The 19,927-nt window shown below is 44.1% G+C and overlaps 3 gene segments (V, D, J or C); all 3 read right to left on the reverse strand.

Annotated features, from left to right (window-relative positions):
- Nucleotides 1-254: 254 nt before the first annotated feature.
- LOC133255882 (T cell receptor alpha variable 38-2/delta variable 8-like) lies at nt 255-3,233 on the reverse strand. The segment is given in 2 exon segments: nt 255-1,183; nt 1,437-3,233. Coding segments are annotated over 2 exon segments (357 nt in total).
- A 5,444-nt stretch (nt 3,234-8,677) lies between these two features.
- LOC133255883 (T cell receptor alpha variable 38-2/delta variable 8-like) lies at nt 8,678-10,223 on the reverse strand. The segment is given in 2 exon segments: nt 8,678-9,183; nt 9,437-10,223. Coding segments are annotated over 2 exon segments (354 nt in total).
- Nucleotides 10,224-15,990: 5,767 nt separating this feature from the next.
- Nucleotides 15,991-16,581, reverse strand: LOC133255498 (T cell receptor alpha variable 38-1-like). The segment is given in 2 exon segments: nt 15,991-16,298; nt 16,533-16,581. Coding segments are annotated over 2 exon segments (357 nt in total).
- Nucleotides 16,582-19,927: the final 3,346 nt, after the last annotated feature.

The raw sequence follows: 19,927 nt of genomic DNA on the forward strand, positions 1-19,927 counted from the left end.
TAGGTGGTGACTCTGGCTATGACAACTGCTTGGCCCCACCTTTAGACCTGGTTCTTCTAAATGGCTCACCACATCCCAGAAGCAGTGGTAGCATAACCAGAGATTAATATTTTTGTTTTTTTTAAAATTATTAATTTGCATTTGCTGACAAGTACTAGCAGCACATGAAATCCCTTTGGATGTGTTTGTTCTCTTTCCTTAAGTTCTAGATCAGGCCAATTGTGCTTTAAGGAAATTTGAGAAAAAGAGGGTGGAATTAGGTTGAAGTCAGAAACGGAAACAATGAGATAAATGTGATGTAGTTTGTCACACTGTTTTGTAATTATAAAGAAATTAGATGTGGGTGCACACAAACACCACAAAATTAGACAGCCCAGGCTGGGGGGTAAGTGATGAAGAAATTCTCCAAGCCCAGAAATAGAAGATTTTTATTGTGTGTTTTAAACCTGATCAAAGCTGAGGAAAATAACAAATAAGATTTGTGGGGAGTATGAAACATTCGATTTCAGATATATTGACTTGGATATGATAATGGAACATGCAGATAGAGAACACAGCTTTAGTTAGAGCTATAAAAATCCCTGGATGGTAGTGACACAGAATATCTGACCTCTCCTATCAACAGGGTTTTGAAAGTTAAATACATATGAATGTAAATACTTTATAAAGCATTATGTACCTCCATTATTTTTATTACTATTTTGAGAACTTCAGCTTATAGATATCCTTTGTGTTTCCTATAGGCAGATGGAATAATATTTTTTCCTCTACAGAAGTCCATGATTTTCTGTTCCTTTTACCCCAGCTACTTCCCCCCAACCTCTGCACAGATGCTGAGGTCTGAGGTTTCTGTAGGCCTCTCTCCATTGCTCATCTCACCGTGCACCACTGTAAGCACAGAAATACACTGCAGCATCCTCCAGCTGGGAGTCTGAGATCTTGAGACTGAAGGTTTTGGCTTCTTTCTGGAAGTTCACAGAGTAGCGATCGTTGGTTGCATTCTGTTGTTCATAAGCATTTTGGCGAATAATGTAAACCATCTCCCCGCTGGGAGACTGTTTGTACCAGAACAAATAATAATCACTCTTACTGGTGCTATATGTACAGTCCAGGGTCACTGTGCCTGTCTCCTGTACAGACTCTTGTGGTTGAGGCTGAGTGACCGTCTGGGCCACACTGGGTCCTGTGGGAAGGAGGAGAGAAAGGTCCACACTGGGTGTCACAGGAGAGAGAAAGCAGGCAGATGTCCAAGCTGGTCCCCATTGCCACCCACCTTTCTTCTGCTTGATCTAAACTTCAGTAAAATTCATCAGCTTTCTTGCCCCCTGGAGCTTGGACCCATGAGGAAGTAACAAGATACCTGTGTTAATAATTTTTCTTCCTACTTCCCAGTCCTAGTGGCTGTTAGTAAAAGCAAATACATATGCTTTCCTTACCAAGATAGATGGAGACCACGGCTGCCCACAGCAAACCGGGGCCTGCCATGCTGGCAGTTCTCTCCTTCAGGGAGATAAAAGCCTCTTGTTCTGATCAGAACCTTGGTGACATCCTGGCTTCAGAACAGGAAATGGTTTGTCAGATGGGTCGTTGATTCTCTGTCGTCAACCGTGCAAGCAGTGCCCTCTTCAGGTCATGGAAATAATTACTGAGGCACAGAAGGAACTTGGTTTAGTCAAGAAATCTGTTCTACAAGGAGTCTGTGACCACTGGAGAGAAGGGATTCAAGGATTCAGTATTAGAGAAGAACTTGGAGGAGATAAAGTTTTGAGGTGTGCTTATGGGACCAATATGATTTGACCAGCCTGATATATACATGAAAGGGAAATTTGGGTGAGTGGAAAAACCAGAAAAGAAATTCAGGAGACTGAGATGCTTATGGGTTGGTAAGGAGAATAGACTGGAATAGAGGTATATTTTGAGAAGAAGTAGGAATGAGGTTTAAATAATGAGGGTGAGCAGATTCAGGGACAGGTGCCGGGAGCCAGCGTGAGGATCTCTGCCCATGGCAAAGATTATGAGGAAGGAGCCTCGGCATACGCAAAGGCGGGATCGAGGCTTAGGAGTCCCCCTGGAAATTCTCGAGCATCTACCCCCAAAACCAGAGTCTGCCTACACTACTGCTTTGTGCTCTCACCTACACCTCTGACTTTACGGGGGGCTGTCCCCTACCACCTCGCTCTGAAAAAGAGTTAACTTACAGCTCCAGTTAATAATATTTCCTGGGCATGACAGGAGTGTTTCAACCTACAAACTCCTCTGAAGGTTCTTCAGCCTGCCTGACAGGTTTGTCCGGCCACATGTGATTGTTCACAGCCTCCCAGCCGTGAGAGGCACGAGATGCTTTAAACCTTTTAAAAACAGATTTTTTTGAGAAGTTAGAAAATTTTTACTATAGTATTAGTGGGCTAGTTAGGAATTATACCGGTAGAGGGTTTTATTGTTGAGCCAAAATTTGCTGCTACATCTCCATATCCCTTGCGCCTTATACACATTAATGAATATAACTAACATATAAGAGAAATAAGTATTAACCTTTGATATTAATCACATTAGACCTTAGGCTAAGCAAATTCTTTCCTTAATTAAAACCCACTATACCCTCACCCTATAGGAATATAACTTTATCTGATGCCTTCAGAAGATGGCGTCTGTTTTAAGAATAATCACCCCTGGAGAAATAAGTGTTCCGGTTGACTGACCGCTGTCACAAAGAGAGGGTCATAAATTGTCAGCAGGCCCCCTGGCCAGAAGATCATGTAACACCCCTAAGACCTTTGTATACATTTGTATGAAGCACCTGATTTTGATAAAAGTCAGGACTGCTGACCCCACGTGACTTTTGTATTACATCTCTGGGTATAAAAACGGACCCTGGAAAATAAAGAATGGGATCAGTTCCTTGAAAGACTGGTCTCCTCATGTCATTCTTTCTTTCACCTTCTGGCTGAATTCCCATCTGGAGCGCAGAGGCCTGACAAACCTACTAATTTTGCCTGGGCTTCTAAGATCTGACTGGGGAGGCCTTAGTGTCTCCTCTCCCTTGGGAGAATGGGAAGATGCCTGTGGCCTACATGGGTGGTGCAAACTTCTTGTGTTGAAGTTTTATTGGTTTTCCACATAAACCAAGTTATTCAGCCTCTTTTCTCCACTGAATTTTCTCACTGAGCTATCCTTATTTTATTACTCTTTATATCTCTAATTAATATTTAATTAAAGCTATTGTTTCCTGATTGCCGAAGCCATCTCCCCTTCGAATTCACTGGAACAACCGGGGCTGGACCCTGGCAGACAGGGATAATGATACTAATAAAAATTGAGATTGGTAAGTAAGGATATGATTATACATCTACAGAGACTGGATTTTCATAAATACGATCTATTTCACTAGCTTTTGAAAAAATAAGGTATCAGCTTCTATTTTTCCAGTTAGGTAATCACTCAAGTACCTGCCTGCTCTTGTTAGAAATCAGACAGGTAATGTTCACCTTGAACTTTCTTCGATTCTTTCTCTATTAAAATTTTAAAGCACCTCTGTTTTAATTTTGTCTCCTCACAACCCCAAAAGAGGAGCCTAAAGCAAGAATTCAGGTGAAGGCAGTTTATTTAGGAAGTGATCTTAAGAAGCAGAAATGAGAAAGTAGATAGCGCAGTACTGGGGCTTGATTCTGCCAGCATCTCCAAGAAACATACAAGATGCATCTCAGGATTATCGTTGAGAGGCAAGAATCTGTGTATGCATCTATCCCTATTCCTTCTGGTTGGTGCTTGCTGGCAGGGGTGGTAATTCCCCTTTAGTTTCAGACTGTGTTTGCCCATGGACTGAATGATCTCCCAAGGAATTAGAGAAGGCCCTGGGGTAGGAAGTAAAACTAAGATACAGTGGATGCTTAATATTGCATGTTATCAGCTTGAGATGAGTCCCCGTGTCCACAGATTTTTCACAGCTATTGATAACATCAGACCTAGGTATTTGTATGTGACAATAAGGCACATGAGATATTTGTTACAGAACTCGCTTTGACAGTACACAGATGTGTGCTTGTCACATGTTATTTACACTGGGTCTCTGAGTATTCAAGGTCGTGGCAGGCTGCAATCCATCTGAAACACTTGATACATGAGGTGGTATGACCTGAGCTTCAGGCCCCACTCCTTTAAGTGGTACTCACCTTCTCCCTCCTCTGTGATGTTCTCCAAATTTCTGTATATCAGACAGAAATTTCAGATCTGATCAGATCAGATCAGTCGCTCAGTTGTGTCTGACTCTTTGTGACCCCATGAAACTCAGCACGCCAGGCCTCCCTGTCCATCACCAACTCCCGGAGTTCACTCAGACTCATGTCCATCGAGTCAGTGATGCCATCCAGCCATCTCATCCTCTGCGTCCTCTTCTCTTGCCCCCCAATCTCTCCCTGCATCAGAGTCTTTTCCAATGAGTCAACTCTTCCCATGAGGTGGCCAAAGTACTGGAGTTTCAGCTTTAGCATCATTCCTTCCAAAGAAATCCCAGGGCTGATCTCCTTCAGAATGGACTGGTTGGATCTCCTTGCAGTCCAAGGGACTCTCAAGAGTCTTCTCCAACACCACAGTTCAAAAGCATCAATTCTTCGGCGCTCAGCCTTCTTCACAATCCAACTCTCACATTCATACATGACCACAGGAAAAACCATAGCCTTGACTAGATGAACCTTTGTTGGCAAAGTAACGTCTCTGCTTTTGAATATGCTGTCTACTTTGGTCATAACTTTCCTTTCAAGGAGTAAGCATCTTTTAATTTCATGGCTGCAATCACCACCTGCAGTGATTTTGGAGCCCAGAAAAATAAAGTCTGACACTGTTTCCCCATCTATTTCTCATGAAGTGATGGGGCTGGATGCCATGATCTTCATTTTCTGAATGTTGAGCTTTAAGCCAACTTTTTCACTCTCCACTTTCACATTCATCAAGAGGCTTTTGAGTTCCTCTTCACTTTCTGCCATAAGGGTGGTGTCATCTGCCTATCTGAGGTTATTGATATTTCTCCCGGCAATCTTGATTCCAGCTTGTGTTTCTTCCAGTCCAGCACTTCTCATGATGTACTCTGCATATAAGTTAAATAAACAGGGTGACAATATACAGCCTTGACGTTCTCCTTTTCCTATTTGGAACCAGTCTGTTGTTCCATGTCCAGTTCTAACTGTTGCTTCCTGACCTGCATACATTATTTCTCAAGAGGCAGATCAGGTGGTCTGGTATTCCCATTTCTTTCAGAATTTTCCACAGTTTCTTGTGATCCACACAGTCAAAGGCTTTGGCATAGTCAATAAAGCAGAAATAGATGTTTTTCTGGAACTCTCTTGCTTTTTCCATGATCCATCAGATGTTGGCAATTTGATCTCTGGTTCCTCTGCCTTTTCTAAAACCAGCTTGAACATCAGGAAGTTCATTGTTCACATATTGCTGAAGCCTGGCTTGAAGAATTTTAAGCATTACTTTACTAGCATGTGAGATGAGTGCAATTGTGTGGTAGTCTGAGCATTCTTTGGCATTGCCTTTCTTTGGGATTGGAATGAAAACTGACCTTTTCCAGTGCTGTGGCCACTGCTGACTTTTCCAAATTTGCTGGCATATTGAGTGCAGCACTTTCACAGAATCATCTTTCAGGATTTGGAATAGCTCAACTGGAATTCCATCACCTCCACTAGCTTTGTTCCTGGTGATGCTTTCTAAGGCCCACTTGACTTCACATTCCAGGATGTCTGGCTCTAGGTGAGTGATCACACCATCGTGATTACCTGGGTCATGAAGATTTTTTGTACAGTTCTTCTGTGTATTCTTGCCATCTCTTCTTAATATCTTCTGCTTCTGTTAGGTCCATACCATTTCTGTCCTTTATCGAGCTCATCTTTGCATGAAATGTTCCTTTGGTATCTCTGGTTTTCTTGGAGAGATCTCTAGTCTTTCCCATTCTGTTGTATTCCTCTATTTCTTTGCATTGATCGCTGAAGAAGGCTTTCTTATCTCTTCTTGCTATTCTTTGGAACTCTGCATTCAGATGTTTATATGTTTCCTTTGCTTTTCGCTTCTCTTCTTTTCATAGCTATTTGTAAGGCCTCCCCAGAAAGCCATTTTGCTTTTGTGCATTTCTTTTCCATGGGGATGGTGTTGATCCCTGTCTCCTGTACAATGTCACGAACCTCATTCCATAGTTCATCAGGCACTCTATCTACCAGATCTAGGCCCTTAAATCTATTTCTCACTTCCACCTATAATCATAAGGGATTTGATTTAGGTCATACCTGAATGGTCTAGTGGTTTTCCCTACTTTCTTCAATTTAAGTCTCAATTTGGCAATAAGGAGTTCATGGTCTGAGCCACAGTCAGCTCCTGGTCTTGTTTTTGCTGACTGTATAGAGCTTCTCCATCTTTGGCTGCAAAGAATATACTCAATCTGATTTCGGTGTTGACCATCTGGTGATGTCCATGTGTAGAGTCTTCTCTTGTGTTTTTGGAAGAGGGTGTTTGCTATGACCAGTGCATTTTCTTGGCCAAACTCTATTAGTCTTTGCCCTGCTTCATTCCGTATTCCAAGGCCAAATTTGCCCATTACTTCAGGTGTTACTTGATTTCCTACTTTTGCATTCCAGTCCCCTATAATGAAAAGGACATCTTTTTTGGGTGTTAGTTCTAAAAGTTCTTGTAGGTCTTCATATAACCGTTCAACTTCAGCTTCTTCAGCATTACTGGTTGGGGCATAGACTTGGATTACTGTTATATTGAATGGTTTGCCTTGGAAATGAAGAGATCATTCTGTCGTTTTTGAGATTGCATCCAACTACTGCATTTTGGACTCTTGTTGATCGTGATGGCTACTCCATTTCTTCTGAGGGATTCCTGCCCGCGGTAGTAGATATAATGGTCATCTGAGTTAAATTCACTCATTCCAGTCCATTTCAGTTTGCTGATTCCTAGAATGTCGACATTCACTCTTGCCATCTCATGCTTGACCACTTCCAGTTTGCCTTGATTCATGGACCTAACATTCCAGGTTCCTATGCAATATTGCTCTTTACAGCATCGGGCCTTGCTTCTATCACCTGTCATATCCACAGCTGGGTATTCTTTTTGCTTTGGCTCCAACCCTTCACTCTTTCTGGAGTTATTTTTCCACTGATCTCCAGTAGCATATTGGGCACCTACTGACCCGGGGAGTCTCTCTTTCAGTATCCCATCATTTTGCCTTTTCATACTGTTCATGGGGTTCTCAAGGCAAGAATGCTGAAGTGATTTGCCATTCCCTTCTCCAGTGGGCCACATTCTGTCAGATCTCTCCACTATGACCCTCCCACCTTGGGTTGCCCCACCGGCATGGCTTAGTTTCATTGAGTTAGACAAGGCTGTGGTCCTAGTGTGATTAGATTGACTAGTTTTCTGTGATTATGGTTTCAGTGTGTCTGCCCTCTGATGCCTTCTTGCAACATCTACCGTCTTACTTGGGTTTCTCTTACCGTGCGCGTGGGGTATCTCTTCACGGCTGCTCCAGCAAAGCACAGCCAATGCTCCTTACCTTGGACGAGGGGTATCTTCTCACTGCCGCCCTTCCTGACCTTCAACGTGGGATAGCTCCTCTAGGCCCTCCTGTGCTCGCGCAGCCACTGCATGGGGTCGGTCCTCCCGGCCACTGCCCCTGGCCTCGGGCTTAAGGGCGTGGGTTATCTCCTCCTGGCCGCTGGGTTGCGCCAAAGCGCAGGTGGCTGCGAAAGCGCAGAGGAGAGAAGCTACCCCACGTTCAAGGTCAGGGGCAGAAGCCGGGAGCACCCCATGCCTGAAGGGCAGTGGCCAAGAGGAGTTACCCCACGTCTGAGGTCAGGGGCAGTGGCTGAGAGTGCCAGATTGCGATGGCGCAGGAACGGCCAAGAGGAGCTACCCCAAGTCCAAGGTCGGTGGGGGGGCGGCCGGGAGGAGCTACCCAGCGTCCGAGGTCAGGGACCGCGACGAGAGGAGTTACCCTGCCTCAGAGGTCAGGAGCGGCCGCCGGGACAGAACGTTAGCAAACTCAAATTCTTACCAGGTGTGGTGGCCCAGACCCTCATTGCTGAGAGGCCTCTGTTCTTAGTTTGTTCTTTTTAGACCTTGTTGCCACAGTGACCGTTTGCTGTTTTTACTGGGCCTGGAAATACCCCATGTGAAACACTTGCATTCCAGACATATTCATTTTTGTTTTCATTGTGCTGCAACAACCTGGTACTCCATGATAATCAGGGTCAATAACCCCTCCATCTAGTAATTCCTGTCTTTGCCTGATGGACCATCAGCTCAAGGAGTTCAAAGTGACCTAGGTGGCAGTCAGAGCTGCAGGTTCAGTGAAATCAACCTAGGTTATCTCTTAAGTCTGTGGTGAGACCAGTGGGGTCCCTCCCTGGTTATGTCCACACTGTCACAACTGTTGTGTACTAAAATAGGTGTCTTTTTCTGAGGAGTTTCAGTTTTGGTCAAGGAGGACAGTTAAAAGGACAAACACCTATGAACAACTTGGAAAAGATTAAGATTCCTGGAGGTAAGAGTTCCCAGGAAAATTATAAAGATTTGCTAGACAGAAGAAATGCTTCAGAAATCGAACTGATCACGTATACCACATGAAGCTATGAAGGTTACAGATGATATCACGAATGAAGACACTTCGTAGAACAGGAAAGTACTATACATGTTATTATATTTATTTAAGGACTATAAGTCACAGACATTCATCTCTCTGTGTGTCTTATATTTAGATAGGAACAACTATTATTTCAAGGAGAAGTCCATGATTTTCTGTTCCTTTTACCCCAGCTACTTCCCCCCAACCTCTGCACAGACGCTGAGGTCTGAGGTTTCTGTAGGCCTTTCTCCATTGCTCATCTCACCGTGCACCACTGTAAGCACAGAAATACATTGCAGCATCCTCCAGCTGGGAGTCTGAGATTTTGAGACTGAAGGCTTTGGCTTCTTTCTGGAAGTTCACAGAGTAGCGATCATTGGTTGCATTCCGTTGTTCATAAGCATTTTGGCGAATAATGAAAACCATCTCCCCGCTGGGAGACTGTTTGTACCAGAACAAATAATCAGTATCTCTGGTGCTATATGTACAGTCCAGGGTCACTGTGCCTGTCTCCTGTACAGACTCTTGTGGTTGAGGCTGAGTGACCGTCTGGGCCACACTGGGTCCTGTGGGAAGGAGGAGAGAAAGGTCCGCACTGGGTGTCACAGGAGAGAGAAAGCAGGCAGATGTCCAAGCTGGTCCCCATTGCCACCCACCTTTCTTCTGCTTTATCTAAACTTCAGTAAAATTCATCAGCTTTCTTGCCCCCTGGAGCTTGGACCCATGAGGAAGTAACAAGATACCTGTGTTAATAATTTTTCTTCCTACTTCCCAGTCCTAGTGGCTGTTAGTAAAAGCAAATACATATGCTTTCCTTACCAAGATAGATGGAGACCACAGCTGCCCACAGCAAACCGGGGCCTGCCATGCTGGCAGTTCTCTCCTTCAGGGAGATAAAAGCCTCTTGTTCTGATCAGAACCTTGGTGACATCCTGGCTTCAGGACAGGAACTGGTTTGTCAGATGGGTCGTTGATTCTCTGTCGTCAACTGTGCAAGCAGTGCCCTCTTCAGGTCATGGAAATAATTACTGAGGCACAGAAGGAACTTGGTTTAGTCAAGAAATCTGTTCTATAAGGAGTCTGTGACCACTGGAGAGAAGGGATTCAAGGATTCAGTATTAGAGAAGAACTTGGAGGAGATAAAGTTTTGAGGTGTGCTTATGGGACCAATATGATTTGACCAGCCTGATATATACATGAAAGGGAAATTTGGGTGAGTGGAAAAACCAGAAAAGAAATTCAAGAGACTGAGATGCTTATGGGTTGGTAAGGAGAATAGACTGGAATAGAGGTATATTTTGAGAAGAAATAGGAATGAGGTTTAAATAATGAGGATGAGCAGATTCAGGTACAGGGATAATGATATTAATAAAAATTGAGACTTGGTAAGTAAGGATATGATCATACATCTACCGAGACTGGATTTTCATAAATATGAATCTATTTCACTATCTTTTGAAAAAATAAGGTTTCAGCTTCTATTTTTCCAGTTACTTAATCACTCAAGTACCCACCTGCCCAGTAAAGAAATCAGCCCAGTAAAGTTTACCTTGAACTTTCTTCCGTTCTTTCTCTATCAAAATTTTAAAGCACCTCTGTTTTAATTTTGTCTCCTTGCAAAGTTATGACCAACCAAGATAGCATATTCAAAAGCAGAGACATTACTTTGCCAAAAAAGGTTCGTCTAGTCAAGGCTATGGTTTTTCCTATGGTCATGTATGGCTGTGAGAGTTGGATTGTGAAGAAGGCTGAGTGCCGAAGAATTGATGCTTTTGAACTGTGGTGTTGGAGAAGACTCTTGAGAGTCCCGTGGACTGCAAGGAGATCCAACCAGTCCATTCGAAAGGAGATCAGCCCTGGGATTTCTTTGGAAGGAATGATGCTAAAGCTGAAACTCCAGTACTTTGGCCACCTCATGCGAAGAGTGGCTCATTGGAAAAGACTCTGATGCTGGGAGGGATTGGGGGCAAGAGGAGAAGGGGATGACAGAGGATGAGATGGCTGGATAGCATCACTGACTCGATGGACATGAGTCTGAGTGAACTCCGGGAGTTGGTGATGGACATGGGGGCCTGGCGTGCTGCAATTCTTGGGGTCGCAAAGAGTCGGACACGACTGAGCGAGTGCTCTGATCTGATCTGATCTGAAAGCAAGAATTCAGGTGAAGGCAGTTTATTTAGGAAGTGATCTTAAGAAGCAGAAATGAGAAAGTAGACAGCGCAGTATTGGGGCTTGGTTCTGCCAGCATCTCCAAGAAACATACAAGATGCATCTCAGGATTATCGTTGGGAGGCAATAATCTGTGTATACAGCCATCCGTTTTCCTTCTGGTTGGTGCTTGCTGGCAGGGGTGGTAATTCCCCTTTAGTTTCAGGTTGTGCTTGTACATGGAATGAATGAGCTCCCAAGGAATCAGAAAAGGCCCTGGGGTATGAAGTAAAACTAAGACACAGTGGATGCTTAATGTTGCATGTTTTCAGCTTGAGATGAGTCCCAGTGTTCACAGATTTGTCACAGCTATTGATAACATCAGACCTAGGTATTTGGATGTGACAATAAGGCACATGAGATATTTGTTACAGAGCTCGCTTTGACAATACACAGACGTGTGCTTGTCTCATGTTATTTCCACTGTGTCTCTGAGTATTCAAGGTCGTGGCAAGCTGCAATCCATCTGAAACACTTGATACATGAGGTGGTATGACCTGTGCTTCAGGCCCCACTCCTTTAAGTGGTACTCACCTTCTCCCTCCTCTGCGATGCTCTCCAACTTCTGTATATCAGACAGAACTTTCAGATCAGAGCAGATCAGATCAGTCACTCAGTCATGTCCGACACTTTGCGACCCCATGAATCCCAGCACGCCAGGCCTCCCTGTCCATCACCAACTCCCGGAGTTCACTCAGACTCATGTCCATCGAGTCAGTGATGCTATCCAGCCATCTCATCCTCTGTCATCCCCTTCTCCTCTTGCCCCCAATCCCTCCCAGCATCAGAGTCTTTTCCAATGAGTCAACTCTTCGCATGAGGTGGCCAAAGTACTGGAGTTTCAGCTTTAGCATCATTCCTTCCAAAGAACACCCAAGGCTGATCTCCTTCAGAATGGACTGGTTGGATCTCCTTGCAGTCCAAGGGACTCTCAAGAGTCTTCTCCAACACCACAGTTCAAAAGCATCAATTCTTCGTCACTCAGCCTTCTTCACAGTCCAACTCTCACATCCATACATGACCACAGGAAAAAGCCATAGCCTTGACTAGACGAACCTTTGTTGGCAAAGTAATGTCTCTGCTTTTGAATATGCTGTCTAGGTTGGTCATAACTTTCCTTCCAAGAAGTAAGTGTCTTTTAATTTCATGGCTGCAGTTACAATCTGCAGTGGTTTTGGAGCCCAGAAAAATAAAGTCTGACACTGTTTCCCCATCTATTTCCCATGAAGTGGTGGGACCAGATGCCATCATCTTCATTTTCTGAATGTTGAGCTTTAAGCCAACTTTTTCACTCTCCACTTTCACCTTCAACAAGAGGCTTTTTAGTTCCTCTTCACTTTCTGCCATAAGGGTGGTGTCATCTGCCTATCTGAGGTTATTGATATTTCTCCTGGCAATCTTGATTCCAGCTTGTGTTTCTTCCAGTCCAGCACTTCTCATGATGTACTCTGCATATAAGTTAAATAAACAGGGTGACAATACACAGCTTTGACGAACTCCTTTTCCTATTTGGAACCAGTCTGTTGTTCCATGTCCAGTTCTAACTGTTGCTTCCTGACCTGCATACAGATTTCTCAAGAGGCAGATCAGGTGGTCTGGTATTCCCATCTCTTTCAGAATTTTCCACAGTTTATTGTGATCCACACAGTCAAAGGCTTTGGCATAGTCAGTAAAGCAGAAATAGATGTTTTTCTGGAACTCTCTTGCTTTTTCAATGATCCAGCGGGTGTTGGCAATTTGATCTCTGGTTCCTCTGCCTTTTCTAAAACCAGCTTGAACATCAGGAAGTTCATTGTTCACATATTGCTGAAGCCTGGCTTGGAGAATTTTAAGCATTATTTTACTAGCGTGTGAGATGAGTGCAATTGTGTGGTAGTTTGAGCATTCTTTGGCATTGCCTTTCTTTGGGATTGGAATGAAAACTGACCTTTTCCAGTGCTGTGGCCACTGCTGAGTTTTCCAAATTTGCTGGCATATTGAGTGCAGCACTTTCACAGAATCATCTTTCAGGATTTGGAATAGCTCAACTGGAATTCCATCACCTCCACTAGCTTTGTTCCTGGTGATGCTTTCTAAGGCCCACTTGACTTCACATTCCAGGATGTCTGGCTCTAGGTGAGTGATCACACCATCGTGATTATCTGGGTCGTGAAGATCTTTTTTGTACAGTTCTTCTGTGTATTCTTGCCATCTCTTCTTAATATCTTCTGCTTCTGTTAGGTCCATACCATTTCTGTCCTTTATCGATCTCATCTTTGCATGAAATGTTCCTTTGGTATCTCTGATTTTCTTGAAGAGATCCCTAGTCTTTCCCATTCTGTTGTTTTCCTCTATTTCTTTGCATTGATCGCTGAAGAAGGCTTTCTTATCTCTTCTTGCTATTCTTTGGAACTCTGCATTCAGATGTTTATATGTTTCCTTTTCTCCTTTGCTTTTCGCTTCTCTTCTTTTCATAGCTATTTGTAAGGCCTCCCCAGAAAGCCATTTTGCTTTTTTGCATTTCTTTTCCACGGGGATGGTTGATCCCTGTCTGTTGTACAATGTCACGAACCTCATTCCATAGTTCATCAGGCACTCTATCTATCAGATCTAGGCCCTTAAATCTATTTCTCACTTCCACTGTATAATCATAAGGGATTTGATTTTGGTCATACCTGAATGGTCTAGTGGTTTTCCCTACTTTCTTCAATTTAAGCCTAATTTGGCAATAAGGAGTTCATGGTCTGAGCCACAGTCAGCTCCTGGTCTTGTTTTTGCTGACTGTATAGAGCTTCTCCATCTTTGGCTGCAAAGAATGTAATCAATGTGATTTCAGTGTTGACCATCTGGTGATGTCCATGTATAGAGTCTTCTCTTGTGTTTTTGGAAGAGGGTATTTGTTATGACCAGTGGCAAAAGTTTATTAGTCTTTGCCATGCTTCATTACATATTCCAAGGCCAAATTTGCCTGTTACCCCAGGTATTTCTTGACTTCCTACTTTTGCATTCCAGTCCCCTATAATGAAAAGGACATCTTTTTTGGGTGTTAGTTCTAAAAGTTCTTGTAGGTCTTCATATAACCGTTCAACTTCAGCTTCTTCAGCATTACTGGTTGGGACATAGACTTGGATTACTGTTATATTGAATGGTTTGCCTTGGAAATGAAGAGATCATTCTGTCGTTTTTGAGATTGCATCCAACTACCGCATTTTGGACTGTTGTTGACCATGATGGCTACTCCATTTCTTCTGAGGGATTCCTGCCTGCAGTAGATATAATGGTCATCTGAGTTAAATTCACCCATTCCAGTCCATTTCAGTTCGCTGATTCCTAGAATGTTGACATTCACTCTTGCCATCTCTTGCTTGACCACTTCCAGTTTGCCTTGATTCATGGACCTGACATTCCAGGTTCCTATGCACTATTGCTCTTTACAGCATCAGACCTTGCTTCTATCACCAGGCACATCCACAGCTGGGTATTCTTTTTGCTTTGGCTCCAACCCTTCATTCTTTCTGGAGTTATTTTTCCACTGATCTCCAGTAGCATATTGGGCACCTACTGACCCGGGGAGTCTCTCTTTCAGTATCCCATCATTTTGCCTTTTCATACTGTTCATGGGGTTCTCAAGGCAAGAATACTGAAGTGGTTTGCCATTCCCTTCTCCAGTGGGCCACATTCTGTCAGATCTCTCCACCATGACCCTCCCGCCTTGGGCATGGCTTAGTTTCATTGAGTTAGACAAGGCTGTGGTCCTAGTGTGATTAGATTGACTAGTTTTCTGTGATTATGGTTTCAGTGTGTCTGCCCTCTGATGCCCTCTTGCAACACCTACCATCTTACTTGGGATTCTCTTACCTTGGGAGTGGGGTATCTCTTCACGGCTGCTCCAGCAAAGCGCAGGCAATGCTCCTTACCTTGGACGAGGGGTATCTCCTCACCGCCTCCCTTCCTGACCTTAAACGTGGGATACCTCCTCTAGGCCCTCCTGTGCCCGGGCAGCCACTGCGTGGGGTTGGTCCTCCTGGCCACCGCCCATGGCCTCGGGCGTGGGGGCATGGGGTAGCTCCTCCCAGCCACTGGGGCGTGCCAAAGCGCAGGCGAGAGGAGCTACCCGACGTCCGAGGTCAGGGGCAGAAGCCCGGAGGACCCAATGCCCGAAGGGCAGCGGCCAAGCGGAGTTACCCCACGTCTGAGGTCAGGGGCAGCGGCTGAGAGTGCCAGATTGCGACGGCACAGGAACGGCTGAGAGGCGATACAGCGTCCGAGGTCAGGGGCGGTGACGAGAGGAGTTACCCCGCGTCCGAGGTCAGGGGCGGCCGCCAGGACAGAAATTTACCAAACTCAAGTTCTTACCGGGTTTGGTGGCCCAGACCCTCATTGCTGAGAGGCCTCTGTTCTTAGTTTGTTCTTTTTAGACCTTGTTGCCACAGTGACCGTTTGCTGTTTTTACTGGGCCTGGAAATACCCCATGTGAAACACTTGCATTCCAGACATATTCGTTTTTGTTTTCATTGTGCTGCAACAACCTGGTACTCCATGATAATCAGGGTCAATAACCCCTCCATCTAGTAATTCCTGTCTTTGCCTGATGGACCATCAGCTCAAGGAGTTCAAAGTGACCTAGGTGGCAGTCAGAGCTGCAGGTTCAGTGAAATCAACCTAGGTTATCTCTTAAGTCTGTGGTGAGACCAGTGGGGTCCCTCCCTGGTTATGTCCACACTGTCACAACTGTTGTGTACTAAAATAGGTGTCTTTTTCTGAGGAGTTTCAGTTTTGGTCAAGGAGGACAGTTAAAAGGACAAACACCTATGAACAACTTGGAAAAGATTAAGATTCCTGGAGGTAAGAGTTCCCAGGAAAATTATAAAGATTTGCTAGACAGAAGAAATGCTTCAGAAATCGAACTGATCACATATACCATATGAAGCTATGAGGGTTACAGATGATATCGCGAATGAAGACACCTCGTAATACAGGAAAGTACTATACATGTTATTATATTTATTTAAGGACTACAAGTCACAGACATTCATCTCTCTGTGTTTCTTATATTTAGACAGGAACAACTATTATTTCAAGGAGAAGGCAATGGTTTTCTGTTCCTCTTACCCCAACTACTTCTCCCGACCTCTGCACAGATGCTGATGTCTGAGGTTTCTGTAGGCCTCTCTCCATTGCTCATCTCACTGTGCACCACTGTAAGCACAGAAATACACTGCAGCATCCTCCAGCTGGGAGTCTGAGATCCTGAGACTGAAGGCTTTGGCTTCTTTCTGGAAGTTCACAGAGTAGTGATCGTTGGTTGCATTCTGTTGTTCAAAAGCATATTGGTGAATAATGTAAACCATCTGCCCACTGGGAGGCTGTTTGTACCAGAACAAATAATAATCAGTATCTCTGGTGCTATATGTACAGTCCAGGGTCACTGTGTCTGCCTCCTGTACAGACTCTTCTGGTTGAGGCTGACGGACCATCTGGGCCACACTGGGTCCTGTGGGAAGGAGGAGAGAAAGGTCCGCACTGGGTATCATAGGAGAGAGAAAGCAGGCAGATACCCAAGCTGGTTTCCATCCCCACTAACTTTTCTTCTTGATCCAAACCTCAGCAGAACATATCAGCTTTCAACTGGGCTCTGTGAGGCAATGCAGTTCCAGTGCTATTAATCTTCTCCCGTTTCACAGCCCCATTAGATAACATTATAAATAAAGACCGAAGCCTTCCTTACCCAGACACATGGAGAACAGGACTGTCCACAGCAAGCTAACAAGTGCCATGCTCACAGCTCTGCCCTGCAGGCTGAGAAGCCTCTTGCTCTGATCTGGGTTCCCCTCTGTGTTCAGTGACACGTGAGGTTCAGAGCAGAAAATGGTATGACAGCTGACAGGTGACCACGCCTCACTGATGAAAGTTTTCCCAATACTTTTTGGTCGCCCTTCAGGAACTAGGCTATAGGTTATCATTTCAAATGAAAGCAAAAACTGTTTTCTGAGCTTTTAAAAATTATAGGATGAAAATTAAGAGAAGAGGGAGCTGGCAAATGTATTTTGCCAAGTCCTATCCTAGGGAGAATAATGGGGCCCTGGAATGGTAGGTAGAGGTGGCAGGGTTTTATATGCAACAATGGCGAACTCTGTAATTTTTCTTTGTGTTAAGAAAAATGACAAGCGAACAATAATTATTGAATAATTGAATAAACAATTAATTATGGATTATAGGAATACACCTGTTATATTAATGTATTCATTTTTTTTATAGTTTTAGAGCTGCTCAAAATAATGAAAACAAAGATATATGAGACTGAAAAAAGCACAGGCTAAACTCAGAGTAAATGGAAGCAGAATGTGTATTGTCTAGTTGTGCTTATATTTTCCATGGACACTTAAAAAATAAGACTTCCTTTGTGCTATAATTAGAAGTTCTGAAATAACTATTGCAGGAATTCTCATCAGCACCGAATTGCCTCAAACGACTCATATTAATATGTATCATTTTATATAAGTTATACTGTTAAGTCATGTGTACTTGTAATATCAAACCTTGCATTCAATACATAACACCACAGATACATACAGGTTTGTATTTTCCAGTGAACGATTAAAAAAATTGTTTGTCTTTAAAAAAAAATTGCTCCCATCACTATCATTCCATTTTGAAAAAAATACTGGAACAAGGGAAAAAACACACCATGAGTCTCTAGCAGTTTCTGTTTCCAGAGGGAGTGACAGGGATACTCATGTAATTCTAGAGTTGGAGTCCTCAAGCCAAGAGAAAGAATGGGGTTCTGCTATATACTGGGTCCTGTCTGTGAGCATGGGTTCTTTTGTAACAGAAGTGGGTGGCTAAGTCTTCTCACCGAGAGAGATGAACTGGAAATTGTAAGAGTTGGGACCAGCTCTGAATGAGGCTGCCAAAATCTCCTGTGCCCCTAAAGCCAGTTTGATAGCAATGGAAGAAAGGACAACCAGAATTTCCTCTAAACCATTGCTGTCTTTGCCCCATGATTTGAATTCATGGATCTTAGTTTTGTATTCTCCAAAAGTCAGGTCTAATACATGGATTTGTGGGTAAGTAGTTTATTTGCCAGAGAAGGCAATGGCACCCGACTCCAGTACTCTTGCCTGGAAAATCCGATGGACGGAGGAGCCTGGTAGGCTGCAGTCCATGAGGTCACTAAGAGTCAGACACAACTGTGCGACTTCACTTTCACTTTTCACTTTCATGCATTGGAGAAGGAAATGGCAACCCACTCCAGTGTTCTTGCCTGGAGAATCCCAGGGACAGAGGAGCCTGGTAGGAGGCTGTCTATGGGGTCGCACAGAGTCGGACACGACTGAAGCGACTTAGCAGCAGCAGCAGTTTATTTGAAGGTGATTCTAGGAAACATTAAGGAACTGAATAGGGGAAGGGAAGGAGGCCAATACAGAGGGTTGTCATCAAGTCAGTTACTACTCTGGGCAATTGGAGCTTAATCCAGCTGGGTAACTCTGGGAGATGGTATAGCATTTCCCTTTGGAGTTACCGAAAATGAAGCATAGAGGAGCTGGAGTAGTTCATAAACTCATTATCCATTGCAGATTGAGGGCTGCTTTGGGGACATGAATTCTCTGGTACATCTGATCAGTCCTGCACACTGGCCACATGTGTTCACATGGTCAGAAAATAGTCCTCAGACTTGCTGGGGTTTTCAGTGTGCAGAGGTGACTGCCAAGGGATGTGAGTGGAGCATCAAGAGCACTGTGCAGCCCATCCTTACACTGCTGAGATCCTCTTGTGCTCTATGTTTAATCCACTCAGAACACTAGTTCTTTTACAAAACTCAACAGGAATATTAGTGGGATAAGTTACAATTGCTATAGATGATGAAAAGTGAAAGTGAAGTCACTCAGTCATGTCTGACTCTTTGTGACCTATGGACTGTGGTCAACCAGGCTCCTCCGTCCATGGGATTTTCCAGGCAAGAATACTGGAGTGGGTTGCCACTTCCTTCTCCAGGGGATCTTCCTGACCCAGGGATTGAACCTGGGCCTCCCACATTACAGGCAGACTCTACCGTCTGAGCCACAAGGGAATCCTGCTATAGATGATACCACAACCGTAATTCATATTGATTATCTTCCATCTCCCTCCTATACCACTAATTCTTGATTCTCCCCACCTTTGACTAATACTTCTGTATCTAGATTTCTGTCCCAGGGAGGAGGTAATCTAGACCTTCATCCCTAAGGGGACTGAACCCCTGGTTATTCTCCCTTTATCAGGCCATAGTTGCTAAAGTTGCCTGTTTACAGTAATTATGGTCATGAAAATGCTAAAAGTCATCCTGGTGAGTCCCCTGAGTTTTCGTCTTACATTTTCAGCTCCCAGTAGGTAACCACAGCCCTAAATCCTCCTGATAATCAAGATCGATTGCCCCTACCAGTGTAGTGACACCTTTCCTGTCCTTCTGGCCTTTGGATATGAGTATCTTAGATGACCAGGGGGTATATGTAACACTGCTGTTGTTGTTCAGTCACTAAATTTTGTCCGACTCTTTGCGACCCCATGGACTGTAGCCCACCAGGCTCCTTTGTCCACTGGACTTCCCAGGCAAGAATACTGGAGTGGGTTGCCATTTCCTCCTCCAGGGGATCTTCCTGACCTAGGGATTGAACCTGCATCTCCTGCATTGGCAGGCGGGTTCTTTATCACTGAGCCACCAGGGAACCCATAGGTAACATTAGGCTTGATGAAAGCCTCTCTGTTTCCTCCAAAAAAGTATCCTCTCCTTTCCATTCAAAGGGAAATAGGACCTCTAGTCCAGATGAAACTAGAGTTATGAGAACAGGAAACACACAATGAACAAGTGAGTTTTGGTATTCTCCCAATACCAGAATTGGGGGTTGATGGGGAGATAACCCAACTTTCACTGCTTGGTTCCCAGGTCCATGTATTTTATCTAACAGGAACACAACACCATCTTGAAGAATAGTCCTCCAGCCTCTCAGAGCACTACCTCTAAGCTGGTGCTTTAGTAAAGTGGTCATTCCAATGTTCTATGAGGCTAGTGGTTGGCAGATAATGCTATATGCAGTAAATCAGTATGTCCAGTGGTCACATGACCATTGTCCCAACTTTTTGCTG

The sequence above is a fragment of the Bos javanicus genome, chromosome 10 (genome assembly GCF_032452875.1).
Source record: "Bos javanicus breed banteng chromosome 10, ARS-OSU_banteng_1.0, whole genome shotgun sequence".
Classification (NCBI taxonomy): domain Eukaryota; kingdom Metazoa; phylum Chordata; class Mammalia; order Artiodactyla; family Bovidae; genus Bos; species Bos javanicus.